Source organism: Papaver somniferum, chromosome 7 (genome assembly GCF_003573695.1).
Source record: "Papaver somniferum cultivar HN1 chromosome 7, ASM357369v1, whole genome shotgun sequence".
In the NCBI taxonomy this organism is placed as follows: Eukaryota; Viridiplantae; Streptophyta; class Magnoliopsida; order Ranunculales; family Papaveraceae; genus Papaver; species Papaver somniferum.
The window spans coordinates 9,597,434-9,616,275 of record NC_039364.1 but is presented as its reverse complement, the minus strand read 5'-3'; the positions used below and the strand labels follow the sequence as shown (position 1 = coordinate 9,616,275).

The window sequence follows — 18,842 nt, the reverse complement described above, 5'->3', positions numbered from 1 at the left end:
ATTTTGTATCCCTATCAGAAGTGATGGACTTAGGAACACCATGTAAACGAACTATCTCTTTAAAGAATAAAGATGCAATACTTGAAGCATCAGTAGACTTTTTGCAAGCAATAAAGTGTGCCATTTTGGAATATCTGTGTACAAACACCATCACAGAATAATTTCATCTTGTCGTACGTGGTAATCCAAGAATAAAATCCATGCTCAGGTCAACCCATGGAGCATCAGGAATTGGTAACGGTGTATAAAGTCCAGTATTTTGAACCGTTCCCTTAGCTTGCTGACAAACCATGCATTTCATAACATATCGTTGTACATCTCGTTTCAGAGATGGCCAAAAATATCTTTTCTCAACAAGAGAAATAGTCTTGTCTCTTCCAAATTGACCACCAAGATCACTCCCATGCAGTTCACGAATTAAATGTAAACGTAAAGAACCATTAGGAATGCAAAAACGATTACCTTTGAATAGAAAACCATCTTGGATAAGAAAATCGTCAACTCCATGAGCTGCAGAATTGCATTATTCCCACAATATCTTAATATATGCATCTTAAGAATAACTATCTTTGATGTAATCAAAAGCGAAACTTTCATTACGAATAGTAGCTAAGAGATCACTTCTTCTGCTCAAAGCATCTACAACTTGATTCATTTTTCGACTCTTGTGCTTAATGGAGAATGTATACTTGTTAATTGTTGAAAGCCATCTATCATGCATACGGTTAACTTTGGCTGAAGTCTGAAGATATTTCAAAGCATGATTATCAGTATTGATGAAAAATTCACGATGAACTAAATAAGTATGCATTGTTTGAGTGTCTGAACAAGAGAAAGTAACTCCAACTCATATGCAGACCACTTCTTTTGTGTATCAGAATTTTTTCACTATGGTAAGCAACTGGATGTCTATCTTGAGATAAAACGGCTCCAATTCCAATAATAGAATCATCACAATCTACTTGAAATGGTTTAGAAAACTCAGGCATGACAAGAATAAGAGTTGTACAAAGTTTTTCCTTGAGATGATTAAAACTTTTGTCAGCTTCTTCAGTCCAGATAAATTTTTCCTTCTTCAAGCAATCAGTAATAGGAGCAGCAATGGTGCTGAAATTTTTCACAAATCTCCTATAAAAGGAAGCTAAACCATGAAAACTTCGTACTTCTTTGATAGAAGTGGGAACAGGCCATTCCAAAATAACTTTGACCTTGGAAGGATCCACATGAATACCCTTGTGAGAAATCACATAACCCAAAAATGTAACTTCAGGTGATATGAATGTGCACTTCTTTAGATTCACAAACAAAGAATGATCAGAAAGTGCCTTAAAAACTTGAGAAAGATGACTGATATGTTCCTTGGCAGAGTGACTAAAAATTAAGATGTCATCAAAGTATACAATGACAAAATTACTCAAAAATGGTTGTAAAACTTGATTCATAAGCCTCATAGAGGTGCTTGGAGCATTAGATAACCCAAAATGGCATTACAAGCCATTCATATAAACCCTCTCTAGTCTTGAAATCAGTTTCCACTCATCTCCTTCTCTTATTCTAATATGATGATAACCACTCCTCATATCAAGTTTGGTGAAAATAATTGACCCAGAAAGTAAATCAGTTATATCTTCAATTCTATGTATAAGAAATCTATAAGGAATAGTGATGCGGTTCAAAGCTCTGCAGTCTATACACATTCTCCAACCATTATCCTTTTTGAGAACTAAAAATGCAGGACAAGCACAAGGACTGTTGCTAGGTCTAATCAAACCTTCACTCAATAAGTCATTGACTTTCCCCTGTAAAATTTCATTTTCAGTTGGACTCAACCTGTAATGAGCTAGGTTAGATAGAGAGGCTCCAGGTATGAAGTCTATGCAATGTTGTATATCTCTTAAAGGCGGTAAAGTAACTAGTAATTCTTCAGAAAACAACTCAGAATACTTGGATAATAAAGGTTGTACCTGAACCAGAACTGTTATCATCGGCTTGCTGTCTTCATGAGAACTCAAAGTATGAGTTGAATGTAAACAACGTGATATTGTAGCCACCAAAGCACTTGTCTTATCATCACTATGTTCTTTGATCGCAGAAGAAGACTTAGACGGATGAAGGACCTTCTTTTTACCATTCTTGTAAGATGTGTATGTTTTTTCAAAATAATTATGCACAACACGGACATCATATTTCCATGGTCGTCCAAGAAGAAGATGTGTTGCATTCATGTCTATCACATCACATAAGACGGAATCTTCAAAACCAACAAAAGAGAAAGTGACTACACATTGATTAGTAATTTGCTGAGTAGTAGAACTTGTTACCCATCCCACAGAGTAAGGATGAGGGTGTGGACTAATAGGTAATCCTAACTTCTCGATTACCATAGAGGAGATGTAATTATCAACACTACCACTGTCAATAATCATATCACAAACTTTCCCTCCAATAAAACACTTTGTTTTAAACATGATATGTCTTTGAGAATAACAAGTTTGATTAAGAAGGAGTGGGCGAATCATACCCACTAAATGATCGCCATAGACTTCATGTAAATCTGGATAACCTTCTTCTTCATCCTCATCATCACCTACTTGTTCTTTGTCTTTATTGTCAGAAGTGTCGCCAATAAAACCATTGAAACGTCTACAATCAGCAGAGGAATGACCAACTTGATGACACTTATTGCACTTATCACCTCTAAATTTAGAATATAAATTTGTGGGTTTAGTAGGAGGAGGAAATTGTTGTTGGTTCCTGTTTGAAAATCGAAGTGCAACAGATTTTGATTGTTGTTGTTGGATAGGAGAATTCTCAGATGGACTTGGTAAAATTGGAGAAGAATTAGCATGAAGTTGTGACTGAGAGAAACTGAAATTCACTGGTGGATGTGTTGGACGTTGAGGTGGGGGTGTAAACTCATCTTGATAGTTATAACTTGGAGGAGACGAAACATAAGCATCTTGAGAAGTATTACCTGAAAATTTTTGTGGTTTGTAGTTCGAATTAAACCGCGGAGGACGAAACTGAGAAGTTTTGGAAGCCTTAAAGAGTCGTTTTTCGATCTCAATTGCTTGTTGAATAGCTTCAACCATAGTAAAATCAGATTGAGTCATGTTGTTTTGAATCAATCTATTCAATCCTTCAACAAAACGCGCTACCAATTGTTCTTCATATTCATTAATTTCATTCCTGGAAAGTAAGTTATAGAACTCAACAACATAATCTTCTACAAGACGAGATCCTTGTTGGCAATTCTGCAACTCAACAAAGAGTTGTTGTCTGTAGTCACTTGGTAAAAATTTAGCGCGTATCAGCTTACGCATTCGTGTCCAAGTATGTATAGGGTGTTTATGAGAATTGCGTCTATCTTCACAAATCTTCTCCCACCAAGCAGCAACTCCACCTTTAAGTTTATAAGCTACAAGCTTAACTTTAGAATCTTCGGGAACGTCCATGAACTCAAAGAAAGCCTCGGCTTCATAAATCCGGTCTAATAGCTCCTCAATTTTGAAACTTACATTAAAAGAAGGTATATCTGCTTTTAACTTATATTCTGGTAAAGAACTGTATGGAGTCTGTCCAGTACGAATTCGCCTTTCTTCAATCCATCGTCTTTGTAGCTCATCCTCGCGATTGTCTTCTGCATCACTGTCTTTTTATAACTCGGAAGATTTCTTGTTTGGATTGAGAACATAAGCTCGATGTTGTTTAGGTTTCTTCATTCCCTCCAAAACATTATCAGGAATATGACCATTAGTATTATCACCATTAGATTTAATCTCATCATCTTCTGAATTCTTTGTAGAAGACTCAGGAATATCTTCTGGTTTATACTTAAGGAACTTCATAAGATTAGACATTTGAGTAGATAAATCGTTTATTTTATCATTGAATTCCTTTTGTAAATTTTCAATAGCAACAAACCTTGTTTCTATAGCATCTGCCGTGACAGTAAAACAGGTTGTGAAGGTTGTTTTTTTTTTTTTTTTTGTTTTTTGTTTTTGGCTTGAAAAGAAAATATAGGGCTGCGGAAGCGAAACAGGATCTAAGAAAAGATGAAAATCTCTTCTACTGTCGATAGATACCAACTAATGGAGAACAAATATGATGAAAACAATACGGAGATTGCTGAGAAACGAAAAGAGGTTTAGAATCGAAGAAGAATGATAAACTTAAGAAAGAAGTTAAGAATTGAAAAGCAATAGCTTGATAATAATATTCTTGATAATAATAATGTGTCTTTCAAAGAACAAACTAAGCCTGTATATATAGGCGTGAACAAGAATCTAAAAAAAATAAAACTCTAAAAAAAGAAGTTAACTAAAAATAGAATTACTAAGCGAAATAATAAACGCAACAGAGTTGTAACAAAACTAGGAAACTAGACAAAGTCTAGAAGATTCTGAGCTTCGCTTGAGTTTGAAAAGGGATGTCCTGCATCAAAAATGTTATAATCCAACGGCCATATTGCGAAATATACTTTCGTATTGACGGCTGGAAAAAAGAAATAGTCTCATGTACTCAAAGCATCTGTACGTTGAAGAGATGGAACAATTCAATTTCTTTTACGGTAGATTGTTTATGTCACTGTATATAAATAATTTCTTGCACTTCACGTGTTTTAGTCCTAGACTAAAGAAGCACCCACAGTTTCATGAACTTTTTAATAGGTTGTATAATCATGTATCGTAAACTCAAGTATTGCGTCCTTTATGTAATAACCATGATGAAACTATACATCATGTTTTCTTTGACTGTTGTTTTGCTAGGAGCTTATGGCAATTGTTGGATCCCAATATAGTTGGTAGAATTCACTCTGTAGGCTTTTATGACTGGTTCAAAGACTGGCTAGATAACCGAATCCGCAGTGTAGATCAAAGGAAGAAACTCATACAACTGGTAGGTATATCCATGTGGCATCTTTGGAAATGCAGCTGTAATCTTGTTTTCGAAGGCAAGAGGAGACAGTCGCAATTCTGATGAATCAGATCTATCAGTTCATAGCTAACTGGGAAATATTTATTATTAATGAAAGAAGCAATCCTCTAAGTGTCCAAAATAGGATGAATAGACACCAGAGATGGAGTAAACCAAAAAATCCACTTGACAAAATCAATTTTGATGCTAGTTCTCATGAAAGTACTAAAGGACAGCACGTTCTGTCGGTTGCAGTAGCGGATGAAGAGCAGGGCAAAGGAGATGAGGATCATTTGGATTTGGAGGGTGATAGCGCAATACAAGGCAGGTCTGAAGCAGTTGGGTGGACATCAAATTCCAGCATCCAAGAATGCATTAATCTTATTTAACCTTTGAACATAGGAAATTTACTTATGTTCCATGAGAAGCAAATAATGTTTCTCATCGATCTTTTGGATAAAGAAGCTTACTCTTCTGCCTCTAGCTCTTATAGGTTTAACAATTTCCCTTTTCTGGTTAAACTCCTCTATTGAGGAAGACAATGATGTTTAATTTCGGGTTCATTATTTTAGTAATAAAAAGAAAAAAAAAGAATATATATTTCAATGAAGGCATAAGCTAATTAATACATGACTATCAGGTCATGCTACTAAGAGCTAGCAATATGGAGGGGTTCATCCCCTCCCTATCCCGCAAAAAACACAAAAACTCATGTGCTATGATTTCCCAAATCCCTACATGAGTAGCGATATTCACCCCTTTCTCTACATGGAGGATTATATCTGATCCCGCTTGTAGGAAAAGGAGACCATAATAGCCGTAACATTTTTTACCTTAAAACTTTCCATTTTCACTTTTTTTTTTATTAAAACTCATTTTTTTACTTATTATATATCTTTTTTTGACCCTAAAATATCTTTTTTTACCTAGACAAATAAATCCCCGTAGAAAAAAAAATAGGGCTACTCAGTAACCCTTTGGCATTATTCATACGGCTACTCAGTAGCGGTTTCGTGTAGAGAAGGGATGAAAGGGTACCATAATGAGCTTAGCTTCCTTGTGCTATCCCTTCCTCCATCAGAGGGATAGGGAAGGGATGGTGCTCTCCATGGAGCTCTAACATGTACGCATTCCAATTAGACAAGATACATATGATCTTCCTTTCAAAATAAACGGTTATTGGACTTCACGTAACATAATAAGTTTGGTTCTCAAGTCTTTCAGAAAAAAGAAAGGAGTCTCTATTATCCAGCGATAATAACCGCCAGAACATCTACTTATCTGTCCTTTTCCTCGCCATTGAAGAGGTGTAAATCTTCTTTGATTTCAATGATTTCAATCAGCAAGTTTTGATCCAAGAAAGCTAGATAAGGGCAAGTTACCACCTTAGGTTAGCACACAATGAGTTTGTAGAGAAATGTTGTGTCCTCTTGGAATGTTGTTGTAACTTTGGATATGCACACAACGGAGAGGGAAATAAGCACAAGAATGTATCGAAAAGATGAACCATTAAATCAAATGAGATGTACCTTTAATGACAAAGGTGATGGTAGAAAAATATAAACGTCGAATTCAAAAATGGAGAAACTCATGCTAAACCCAATAAACAAAATAACCTGACTTAGAACATTAAACTTAAACGTCGCATAGAAAATAAAAGACTTAAACATGTGCAACCCATACTACCTGAAACATCCTTTCACGGAGAAGAATAGTCTACCAACATTCAATGAAGCTAGTTGCACAAATTACGATTAAAAGTTAGTGAAACTAAGCTCTCCACGTAACTCTTCGATATCACACAATTAAAATTATCATCAGCACCATTGATATTCAGCAACCTGACTCTGTCATTCTCTTGGTCGTATAAAAAGAAATGTTGCAGGGTCTGGATTAGAATCTCACCGTTATCAAAACACCAATGGAACTCTAAGAAACAAGGATATCTAGTAATTTCTTCTTGCGTAGTGGTGAATTGCTTGGTCCAAGATTCTGTCACTCCATAATTTTGCATGACCCGTACATCAACTCGATGACGGAGACCACAAACTAAGGAAAGGGAATCTTCCAACACTTTGAGGTCAAACGACTCACACCTATTATTTGGATGTAGCATCATAGTTTCTTCGGGAACATGCAAATTCATGTACGCCTCACTGCTCAAATTGAAAGCAACTATTACTTTGGAAACATGGCCGACCATAGTACCCAACCAATGAAGAACACCATTAAGATGCAAACCTTCATAAGAAAAATCACAAATTCTTAGAGGAATTGATTCTTCTCCATAAATCTGATACCAACGTGTATACGTAAACTTCATCCCAATCTATATGTACAAACTTGTAGTCATTTATTCTGCTATCGTAACCAAATCCATAACCTTTAGCAGCTGGTCAAAGCACACTGTTTGGTAGTGTAACTTTCTTAGATTCTTTAGTATATGGGTTCCAAAGAATCAATGTACGATTCCCATTAGGGTTTAAACAAAGCAAACCATTACAAGATGTAAACATCTTAAAGTAAAAACGAGTACCTAAAATTTTCCATTCACTGGATCATCATCCATTAGAAGTGCTCCTTCACACTCGCATGAGCTTGACGATGATGGTGATGCATGATCTATGGAATAAAACATACCTTTATCGTGCCATATGTTAGTATTTCTCATCATGATCAGTCTAGGGTTTTTGTTGGTACGACTAAACTGATCCTTGACAAATTTAAGACTACAAATTAATGTGCACCCACTCTTGCATACGGACTTGAAAGGTAAGATGGATTTCGCTGGTAAACAAAATATATTCTTTAATCTCTTGGGGAATGCTTGACATTGTTGCTTTCCTCATTGCAAGTAGGAAACTAGGGTTTGAAGATCATACGAGAAATTTATTTGTGTATATGTTTTGACAAATTTAAGACTACAAATTAATGTGTACCAACTCTTGCATACGGACTTGAAATGTATGATGGATTTCGCTGGTAACCTTAACAAAATATATTTTTCAATCTCTTGGGGAATGCTTGACATTGTTGCTTTCCTCATTGCAAGTAGGAAACTAGGCTTTGAAGATCATACGAGAAATTTATTTGTGTATATGTTTTGACAAATTTAAGACTACAAATTAATGTGTACCAACTCTTCCATACGGACTTGAAACGTGAGATGGATTTCGCTGGTAACCTTAACAAAATATATTCTTCAATCTCTTGGGGAACGCTTGACATTGTTGCTTTCCTCATTGCAAGTACGAAACTAGGGTTTGAAGACCATACGAGAAATTTATTTGTGTATATGTTTTGACAAATTTAAGACTACAAATTAATGTGTACCAACTCTTGCATACGGACTTGAAACGTAAGATGGATTTCGCTGGTAACCTTAACAAAATATATTCTTCAATCTCCTGGGGAATGCTTGACATTGTTGCTTTCGTCATTGCAAGTAGGAAACTAGGGTTTGAAGATCATACGAGAAATTTACTTGTGTATCTGTTTTATAATAATGACAATCTTGGGTTGCCCACTGCCGACCTAGCCCACAAAAATTCCCAAACAATTTTTTTTTAAGGGCCAGGTCCTCTCCATTTATGTCCGACTCCAATAAGTTTCTCTCTTACCGCGATCATATACGTTAGTATTTCGGATGATGATCAGTTAAAGGATTTTGCTGGTCAGACTAAAGAGATCATTGATGAACTTAGAACTGCAAAGTAATGTGTACCAACTCCTGCATACACTTGAAACGAAGATGGATTTCATCACTGGTAACCTGCTTACCTATTTGCTTTCTTCATTGAAAGTATACGAGAAATTTACTTGTGTAAGTATCAAATGGAGGGTCTGTTTATTATTATTTTTGAAAATCTTATAGTGGAAACGCTTAATGAAAATCTTAACCAATCATTCTTAGACCACACTGATCATAGCTCTGCCACTATTCATGTGCATAATACTGATTGGTGTGAACACATGCATTTCTCATTTCCTGTGGTTCAACTTAACAATATCGAAGTATATATCCATCTCTCAAGTATAAAAAGTAATTCTTGATCTTTTATCAGGAAAAACAATCCTAAAGATAATATATAATGTTTATTCAACCTAGAATATGATTGCCTGTTAAAAATCTAGTAGTTCTCTCAAAATAATCGAGAGTTTTTCATTTCCTATATATGCAATTCATCTTCACCAAACTTCAGTTTTAATTTTTATTTAAATCTATGAGCGTAACAAAATCCAAATGTGATTTTGACAATTAGCACCAACAACAAATCGTCAATAATAATTAGATCACGGCTGTCACGGTGGGGAAGGCCGACCGAAAAAAATGAAACATCGTCATGCGTAATGTTGTTATAAGGTTAAAATTGATATGCATCTAATTTTTGGTAGTTTATATAAATTTCCTCATTTTTTATGTATTTTTTGTGGTGGTTTGCATCAATTTACCCTATTTGCTATGCATCCTTTGTGTTGGTTTGCATCAATTCTCCCAATGTATTATGCATCTTTTGAGGTGCTATGTATATTTAAAAATATAAACACGATCGAATTTTTCGTAAAAACTCTAAATTTTATATTGTTGTTTGTACTCGTTGTGTTCATTTTTGTAAAACCTCTCTAAGGGTGTACATCCGACCGGGCAGGCCAGCCCAAGCCCGATTATAGCACAGGCCGGGCCGGACGGGCTTGTAGTCCTTACTACCCATTAAGTTTAACAGGCCGGGCCGGAGCAAAAATTTAAGGTCCATGACCCGTCCATACCCGTGAAACAATACAGGCCATCCCAGGTCGGGCTGGACAGGCCTCGGGCTTAAGAAATAATTCAAAAAATTTAAACGTATATATGTATATTTTTGTGGGTTGATGAATGATGATATATCTGTAATATCTGTAACTGGTTTAATTGATAGTTCAAGCAAGTCATATTCGTTACTGTGAAATGTAATTCAATTTTTTTTGAATCCCAATAAATTGTCCTAATTTTAAATTTAAGTCCTTGAAAAATCTATCACACTAGTAGAAAACCTTATTCCATGCTATCGGCAATCAGATAGGCCGGGTAACTAAACGGGCTGCCGGGCAGGCTAACAGGTCGGACTCCAATATTTGAACAAAAACCCGGGTCTGCCCAACTATAATTATCGGGCAGGCCGGGTAAGCCCATGACAGGCTGTCGGGCACCCATGGGCTCCTTCAGAACCGGGCGGTACATGGCAGGCCGCAGGCTTCCGGGCATTCTGTACACCCCTAAACCTTTCCAATGACATAAAATTTATAAAATTCTAAGGCACGGATTTTCAAATATGTTATATTAAAGTTTGGTTACCGATTATACCCCTGAAAAATAAGAAACATAAAGAGCTATAATAATTAGACTAAAAGGGAGGGACATTTTGGGATTTTCATGTCCCAAAAACTACCACCAAATTCAATTCTAATCTTTTTTATCAAATTGAACATTTGTGTTAGTCTACATTTTACATAAAAATGGCCATAAAAGGGACTTCCTCCCTACGGGCTCTCCGGTCGGTCGACCCAATGAACTATATTTTAGAAAAATGTCTGCTTGTAACACATAAAATGTGTAAATATATGCTCGAGGAAATCTTTTGAAATACAGACAATAAAATTTTCCTAAACAAATCAACTGGGGTTAGCCCAATTGGCTAGGGGTTGAACTCTCAAGTGATAGGTTAGGAGTTCAATTCCCGCTGCTGTCTGAAAAAAAAAAGAAAAACTTTTCCTAAACACGAACCAGGGAAAAATGAGAAAAAACAAAACCCAAAACAAAGGTCATGGAAAAAGTGAAAATGGAACACATTTTAAAATACGGTCTTACTAGACCCACCGAATAAGGTGCACCATGAAATGCACCGAGGGAGATCGCACGGATTTAGAACAACGTTTGATGCATTGCGATAGGGTGGGACAGAAGTGGGGCCCACCCATCCTCTCACACGTGCACATTCGGTGCAAATTCTTAGGTGGGTCAATCATTATTGTTTAAAATAATCAATTTTAAAAAAAAATAATTATTATTAGATAAAGAGTATTACATTAACTAGTTGGAATCCAAATAAGCTAAACTCCAACAACATACTACTACATTAATTGAACAGGTTGCTGTGTTTGCCTACCTGCGAGCCTCATAGGTAACCTAGCCAAAAGAGCCGAAACGAATGGGGCTGAGATTGTGTTAACCAATTTTTTTAACATTTTTTTTTTTTTTGCGATGCTTGTGCCAATAAGCGTTCTTTTCCTCAATTAAGGATGTTAACCGGTAAGGAAAATCTCCATATCCGGTAAGCATTGTCTTCCTTAACCCATAAATTCGCAGTTTTTATTTGTTTCTCACGGGTCACGGCACATAACTGCACTTCCGATCTTCAAAATCTCTTAAAAGATGTGGTCCATTCCCACAGTTGTTAACTCAGAGTTGTAGGCTTCTTCCTTCCAAAGTGAAGATTGGGAAAAAAACATCTAATAAAATAAAATTTTGTCATTATCATGATGCCGCTGGCTATGTGTGGCCATGATCTTTTGTAAAGAAAAACCAACAAAAGATTTTTGAATATTTTATTATTTTATATTATAGCATGGTTATCACTTATCATCAGTATCCTCACACCTCTATCTCTTCTCATTTTGAGCTCATCTTGTTTGAAATGGGGGGAAATGGGGGAAAGATATTGGAGAGATTGGTGAAGGGAGATATTGGAGATGAAGAATTAAAGAAGCTCATTAGAATTCGGTTTGAAAAGATTCTGCAATGGGGTTATAAACCCACACTTCAAGAACAACTTACTTCCAATATCGACTTCATAAAATGTATTCATCTCTTGCATCCCCTCTAAGATTTGCATCATTTCATTGCGTTGTACAGCAATAATTGGTCTCGTTTTTGTTTTTGTAGCCTTAAAAGAGATGGAGATGTCCGGAGATTTAGAGACTATGACTGGTGAGACATATGAACTGCCTACAGCTTTTCTTGAAGCTGCTCTTGGAAGCACCCTCAAACAAAGGTCATTCAAAACTTCAATCTTTTTGATTGGTTTCAAATTCAGTTGAAAAAAAAAACATTTGGATGGCTGAGTTCCATTTGAGAGGGAGGCCTACCGAGATAAGTGTAGAAAGAGTGTAAGAACAAATGATAGTTCAAAAATGTTGAGAAATTGATTAGATTTGAAGTCTAGTCATCTTGGGATTATTCTTTTTGTTGCAGTGCTTGTTATTTTGAAGACGAATCTATGACGCTAGACGAAGCAGAGATAGCTGCATACGAGTTGAACTGCGAGCGAGCAAAAATTGTAGACGGGCAAACCGTACTTGATATTGGTTGTGGTCAAGGAGGTTTAGTTCTTCATATTGCTCAGAAATATAAGAATTGTCATGTTACTGGAATTACTAATTCCACTGCGCAAAGAAATTACATTTTGTCGCAAATAGAGTAAGTAGAATACTAGAGTTAGACACTACACAATTAATTAAGCCATTGTTCGAAACAATTAGTGTCCTTGTTGATATTTTGACGATGTTTCTCTAATGTTCAGGAAGCTTAACCTATCCAATGTGGACGTTATATTAGCTGATGTTACTATATTCGACTTCGTAACTGAGAAGAAATTTGATCGAATACTAATTATCGAAGCCATTGAGGTATTCTACGACTTGTACGCATAAATTATTTGCAATAATACGGATTAATTATCTATTGATATATACGGATACCGAGCTTAATTAATCTTTCTGATCTACTTGTAGCACATGAAGAACATTCAACTGTTTATGAACAAAATATCAAAGTGGATGAAAGATGAAGATAGCTTTCTTTTTGTGGAACACCTTTGCCACACAGCATTCAATCATCATTTTGAGGTTAGAATATAATCTTTTAACTCAAATTATTCTTGTTATTGGGGCTAGTTCCTGGATGGGTTTGCTCTCAGGAGTTGCGTACAATTTTGCCGTATCAAGAAAAAAAAAGTCTCTTAAAACTTTTCATTTTCAATACCAATTGGATTTTTGCCAGGCGCTCGATGAGGATGATTGGTATAGTAGTTACGTTCTTCCGAAAGGGAGTGTGACAATATTGTCCGTGACGGCTCTTCTATATTTTCAGGTGAATTTACCTTAAAATCATTGACACTACAAATGTAGAAGTTGCTGATTATAGTTGGTGTTGTTTGCAGGATGATGTCTCAGTTGTTGACCATTGGCTGTTGAATGGAATGCATATGGCTCGTTCGCAGTAAGAAAATTTATTCATCGAGGTTTATGGTTTTTTTAACAAAATGACTGTTATTTGGTTTTATAAATTTTGTAATTTTGTAGAGAGGAATGGGCAAAGAAATTAGACAAAAATTTGGAAGTTGCAAAAAAGGAACTACAGCTGGGACTTGGAAGTGAAGAAGCCGCGAACCAAGTAATTACTCATTTAAAGACATTCTTTGTTGGAGGAGCTGTGCAATTCTCATTCAACAATGGAGAAGAATGGATGATTTCACAATTTCTCTATAAGAAAAAGTGATTGCTATCGACAGTTTATCGAGATATTCCTAAGAAATGTTTTTTGCATTTCTTCTTTAAATGTTCTATTTAAAGCTTTAATTGCTCCCAAAGATCTTGAATTGCCATGATTATGCTGCCATTATAGCTCGTATTGCTAAAGGGAAGTGTATTCGAATACACGTCGCCCACTCCCTGAAATATTTTTGAAATCAACATATAAACGTCGAATTCAAAAATGTGCATACCAAACCCAATAAACCAAACAAGTAAAATAGGTTTGTCGTTCGGAGATCTAAAAATAGTACTACAATGGGCAGAGTAAAGCTTATACGTTGCATTTAGAGCTGCAGAGGAACAAAACAAAAGGGAATGTAGTTCTCTTGAACATTTGCAACCCCATATTATCTGAGACATCTTTTCACAGGATTATGCTAGAGAAAAACAGTTTACCAACATTGAATGAGGCTAATTAAGTGCATAAATTAAGATTACAAGTGAGTGAATTAGAATAAAGGAGTTTCGAAGCAGTTTTTTCTCCAAAGTTTGTCTAAGGATACCCTATCTAATAAAAACAATCCATCAAATCCATAAATATAATGGTCCCAAGTCCAAGTTGATTCGAAGATGCTACACATCTCCCATCCCCTTACACCATTAGGTTGCACCATCCAAGCGCTTGACTTCATTAATTTTGAACCCGGAGACACCTATTTAGTAAAACGATCCATCAAATCCATAAATACAATGGCCCTAAGTCCAAGTTGATTCGAAGATGATACACATCCCCATCCCCTTCCACCGTTAGGTGGCACCATCCAAGCTTTTGACTTCATTGATTTTGATCCCAAGGAAAAACATGACACGTACGTGGTGGAAGGAAGTGAAGGAAGGGGTTGGGGTTTATATTGCATTTTCGAAGTTGATGGCTGCAAGTGAAGGGAGACCAGATGAAAACAATAAGTATAATGGCGTCAGTAAAAGTTGATGGCTTTAAGATACTAATTGCGGGTCCAAACAAATAAGTGTTACCCCGTACTCCTAAGATCATCCCCAGCAAATCGATAGCTTTCCCTAAACGTAAAACCTTAAACGATTACGACGAATGAAGATGGTCTATTTGGTTTAGCATGAGAATTAATTGGAAACTAACAATGGCAACCCCTGAAAAGTGTCGCATAACAAGCAAAGTGCCGTGATATGACTTTTACAAGTAATTAAAAAGCCAAGAATTTAACAGTTGACTGGTCATTACTTTGGACCTAAAACACAAACTTCACTTAAAACTTTAATACTCTACAAACTCGAACTTCATCTCGGCTCCCTTAATAATCTCTTGGAGTTAAGGTTGTCACCAAAGGATTGAGCTTTTGAGTAGTGTGGTTTATATCTTCTTCCCGTCTTCCTGGTTTTAAACTCCACTTAAATTCTTGAATACATCTAGCAATCGCAGTGCAAGCAATCGAAAGTCCTTGCGAAGATCCTGGACAAACTCTCTTTCCTCCTCCAAATGACATAGTCTTGTAAATATCCATCGGATCATACTTAATATCTAGAAATCTCTCGGGGTTCCATTCTTCCGGTGAATCCCATTGTTTCTTATCCATATTGCAACCGTAGATGTTGAGGGCAATCTGTGCATGCATAGACAAATAGAAGATAAGCTTAGGCAATTTTGGCACTAATAATTTCAACAAAAAGATGAATTAATTCTTAATTTACTATTCTTCCGATTACCTGAGAACCAGCAAGAATGTCATACCCTCCTAGTTGAGTATCTTCATGTACATATCTCAGAGGAAGGACTAATGGAAATGGGGGATACCTTCTCAGTGTTTCATGAAAAACGGCGCTTAAGTATGTAACCTCTGAATATTGCTCCTCTGTAAATTTGTTGTTTCCGCATGCCTTCTGAAGTTCAAGGTAGAGGCGATCCTGACCGATTAAGATGGACATGAAAATTCCGTCAGGTCGTAACTAGCATAATGCCTCATGCTTATCGAAAAGAATCACAATTGAGTTGGGAAAAATTACTTGATGTTTTAGATTTTTTGCAAGTTCATACAGGGCCCATTCCACAGTGGCTACAGTTGTTTCGGAACCCACCAGTGTCTCCCAGACCAACTTAGTCAGTTGTGTCTTTGTAAGAGTTTTCCCTTCGGACAGCAACCGATCCAGAAAACAGTTTATTCCCTGTTCCAAAAGAAGTATCAATCGAGTTTGGTCCAAGTGTAGCATAATTAACTAACGCAAACAAGCTTTTTTTTTTTTTTTTAATCAGCAATAGTAAGAAGTTTCAGAACGGAAAATGGACCGAGCAGTATATATACCTCTCCAGAAGAAATCCTTATCAGCTGCTCCTCAATAAGAGTTTTCATCACTTCTAGCCTGCGCGTCTCAATCCGTCCTATGTGCATTTTAAAACTATTACTAGGAACCCATCTCATATACGGTAAAAAGTCTCCCCAATCCATCTCAGCTGCTCCCGACAGAGGATCCAACACTAAAACTCTATGAATCTCATCTCTTGACAAAGTTTCCCCAAGCCCCTCAATGTATTTCGAAGACTCTATATCCTTTCCAAATGCCTGAATTTGGCCGCCGGTTTCCATCATGATTATAATTTATACAAATAGGTTATATGACGACTATTGGGTTTTTATAAAATCAAGAGAAGAAGAGCAGCTTACTTGTTTCAAAGATAGACCAAACATTTCAGTTTGGAGTATCCGCTTGAAGTTTACAGGTAATTGATCAAGAGGATTTTCATTTGCATGGGCGTGTAAGCGATGCACTACATTATCTATCACGATGTCCCTGTGTGCACGATGTCGTCTCTGAGCACTGGATCCCAACATGTGTGTGACTAAATGTCGTCTTGCCATCTTATGATATTCATTGGAGTCGCTTGTTGTGATACTGTTAGGTGTAAGTATTTTCATCGCGTACGTATGCTTTTGCTTTGAAATGGACGAGAATTTAGTCACCATTGCCTGTAAAAATCAATATGAGCATGCAATACTGAATTTATACTTACACTCTTATACTAATATTAATAGGCAGTGGGCTTCATTCGAACCTCTTTGGCGACATCAGTGCTATTGAGGACCACAATAGTAGTAGCTCCTGCTTTGATGGAGTAAATGGGTCCGTGGATTTCTGCCCAGTTTGCAAAAACATGCTGGAGTATCTTATCTTTTAGCTGCAGTAGATTTCCTATTAACGGCAATCCTGGAACAACTGCAGGAAATCCACAAAAACAAACTACGTTTCATTTTAAATATAAAACACCAATGAAATCTTGGTGAGTATAAGAACATACCAGGAGGAGATGAGTAAGTTCTTGTCTGCAAGTTTGTGTTTACGGTTGTCCGTTTAGTGAGATAGAATTTTCGGATGGTGATCATAGAAACAAAACCTATAACTAAGGTGATGACTAGAGGTATAACAAGAAAATGTTTTGGCTGATTAGATTTATTAAAAGATTCCATGAACAACCCCATTGATGAAATCATGCTTTAAACTTAGCTGTATTGTTCTGAATTGTCAATTGCAATGAAGATTGAGTTATATTTATACTACCTCGGGTCTCAAAAAGATAAGTTGGTATCATGATTACGTGAAACCAGCCTATTCTTTTAAAAACAAAGGTAATAATATATACCAATGGGTCCCTATTCGAGTCACATATATGCTTTTACCGTACAAGTAATTTTCTTTGTAAAACTACCCTAAAACGATAAATATAAGTTTGACACTAATAGTATTGTTGTTGAAGCATTTTGATCTTTTATAAAACTACCCTAAAAGGGTATATACAAGTTTGAAACTAATAGTATATTGTTAACGAATTTGATCTAATAAGTTACAAAAATTCAAAATTTGAAGGGGAAATTTGTAGTAAGATGTCGAAAAGGAGCCAGAAATTAACCTAAAGGGGCTAAAAAATATGTAGGATAAAATTGATGGACTAATTCCTAAATATAGGTGGACTAAATAATATAGGATAAAATGAATTATAAGATACTGGTGGACTAAATGTTAATTCTTAAGGTTGAGGAACACTAAATATTAATTATAGGATAAAATTAGGAATTTGTATATAGTTATTAGAATTTTATGGGGGCGAGCTATAGTCAAGGTTAGTCATCCCTTGACTCTATCACTGCATGTCGATGTACTTAGGTTTCTTAACATACAATTAGATTGTTCTTCAATAATGGAACTCCCATGTTAGGTTGCCGAATCTGCAGTTAGGTACTTCTCTTTATTCCCAAGAACAGAATCTTCTCTTTATTAATTAATTTTTACAGTAGTTGGCTAAAGTACCCTCTCAGTGTTACCTAGATTTGAACTATACTTCTCTTTATTCCCAAGAACAGAATCCGGGTAATCTGTGCTAAATACTTTTTACGACCATCACATCTTCTAATCTTGTGATATTAGATGGCGTATTCTTCCATTAATCAGGAGAAGTTTATTTTTCCCACATATCCGCTAGGTTGATATTAGATTGGTCTTCACTGCATTTTATTGTCGATATAATTTGGTCTGATTTGGCGAGAACAAGAGTTTTTTTTTTTTTCGAAGAAAAGGTTATATTAAAAAAAAAAGGAGATACACAAAGCTAATTACTCATTCATGAGTGCTTTCCAATTGCTTCAAATGAGACCAGGAGGAATAAATTTAAAAGTATCGATTTCGAAAGACTAAAGAACAACTAATTGCTTAACTAGATCACTGGTGAGAACAAGAATTGAGAAGGGTTTAATAAAGAAAGAACTAATAGGAAACATTAACCCTATACCATGTAATGTAGTTGGAGAGGGAGAAATAGGGTCGTAGTAGTATCCTAGTTAGCAATTCGGAGTACGGGTACAAGTTCGGGACGATATAGTGCAGGATTTATACGGATTTATACAAGTCGGGTTCGGTCAAAAAACCGGTCAACGGTTCGTTATTAGGAGAGTGGTACAGAACGGCATACGTACGTGTATAATTCGTTTTTAGAAATATGAGTTTGGTACTGAAAATTCGGATTATATACATAGTAAATTGATAAGTATTATGACCTTATAAGACTAATTTACCCATATATACATATATGATTTATAAGGTGAAAAAGATTATTTTACTACGAATGTAACAAGAAGTAAACAATTAAATTGCATAAAATTATTGTGTAACAAGTAAGCCGATTGCTAAACAAAAACCAGTATAAACAACAATGGTTGGTTAGAAAAAATAATAAAGTCTAACTTAATAATGTATATTAAGTATAATATATATACGATTATGAACAAAAAAACAGTACACAAAATAGTGGTTCAATGTTACACATGCGGGTGGAAGGTTGATGCTTACTCCGTTCACTTTTTAACCTATTCAAAATAAGCCTTCACTTCACCTTCCGA

General features: G+C 35.9%; 3 protein-coding genes across 4 annotated transcripts; 1 reads left to right on the top strand and 2 right to left on the bottom strand.

Annotated features, from left to right (window-relative positions):
* Positions 1–163: 163 nt before the first annotated feature.
* LOC113294050 lies at positions 164–3,860 on the bottom strand. Its single transcript, XM_026542476.1, has 5 exons — positions 3,693–3,860; positions 1,492–3,575; positions 903–1,371; positions 601–742; positions 164–510 (listed from the first exon to the last, which is right to left on the bottom strand). The coding sequence occupies exons 1-5, from the start codon at positions 3,858–3,860 to the stop codon at positions 164–166; spliced, it is 3,210 nt and encodes a 1,069-aa protein (XP_026398261.1).
* A 7,667-nt stretch (positions 3,861–11,527) lies between these two features.
* Positions 11,528–13,606, top strand: LOC113300499 (N-methyltransferase 4-like). 2 transcript variants are annotated; one of them, XM_026549698.1, is made up of 8 exons: positions 11,528–11,751; positions 11,837–11,945; positions 12,146–12,370; positions 12,474–12,579; positions 12,685–12,798; positions 12,953–13,042; positions 13,113–13,171; positions 13,255–13,606. In XM_026549698.1, exons 1-8 carry the CDS (start codon positions 11,589–11,591, stop codon positions 13,448–13,450), a joined length of 1,062 nt encoding a protein of 353 aa, XP_026405483.1. In that variant the 5' UTR covers positions 11,528–11,588; the 3' UTR covers positions 13,451–13,606. The 2 variants fall into 2 exon arrangements, with proteins under 2 accessions (XP_026405483.1, XP_026405484.1); XM_026549699.1 differs by lacking the exon at positions 12,953–13,042.
* A 1,147-nt stretch (positions 13,607–14,753) lies between these two features.
* LOC113294049 (ent-kaurene oxidase, chloroplastic-like) lies at positions 14,754–16,931 on the bottom strand. The gene is made up of 7 exons (XM_026542474.1): positions 16,751–16,931; positions 16,508–16,668; positions 16,119–16,421; positions 15,759–16,016; positions 15,463–15,621; positions 15,166–15,363; positions 14,754–15,062 (listed from the first exon to the last, which is right to left on the bottom strand). Exons 1-7 carry the CDS (start codon positions 16,929–16,931, stop codon positions 14,754–14,756), a joined length of 1,569 nt encoding a protein of 522 aa, XP_026398259.1.
* Between the last annotated feature and the right edge of the window lie 1,911 nt (positions 16,932–18,842).

Excerpts from the sequence above, each read along its gene's own strand:
- LOC113294050 (XM_026542476.1), bottom strand. The coding sequence starts at position 3,860 with ATGTCTAATCTTATGAAGTTCCTTAAGTATAAACCAGAAGATATTCCT. Across the intron at positions 743-902 it reads TATCTCAAGATAGACATCCA|ACTTCAGCCAAAGTTAACCG; the intron begins GTTGCTTACCAT and ends AAATATCTTCAG. Across the intron at positions 511-600 it reads TGATCTCTTAGCTACTATTC|CTCATGGAGTTGACGATTTT; the intron begins GTAATGAAAGTT and ends GCAATTCTGCAG.
- LOC113300499 (XM_026549698.1), top strand. The coding sequence starts at position 11,589 with ATGGGGGGAAATGGGGGAAAGATATTGGAGAGATTGGTGAAGGGAGAT. Across the intron at positions 12,799-12,952 it reads CATTCAATCATCATTTTGAG|GCGCTCGATGAGGATGATTG; the intron begins GTTAGAATATAA and ends GATTTTTGCCAG. Across the intron at positions 13,172-13,254 it reads ATGCATATGGCTCGTTCGCA|AGAGGAATGGGCAAAGAAAT; the intron begins GTAAGAAAATTT and ends GTAATTTTGTAG.
- LOC113294049 (XM_026542474.1), bottom strand. The coding sequence starts at position 16,931 with ATGGGGTTGTTCATGGAATCTTTTAATAAATCTAATCAGCCAAAACAT. Across the intron at positions 16,017-16,118 it reads TTGGTCTATCTTTGAAACAA|GCATTTGGAAAGGATATAGA; the intron begins GTAAGCTGCTCT and ends GGCCAAATTCAG. Across the intron at positions 15,364-15,462 it reads CAAAAAATCTAAAACATCAA|GATCGCCTCTACCTTGAACT; the intron begins GTAATTTTTCCC and ends TTAATCGGTCAG.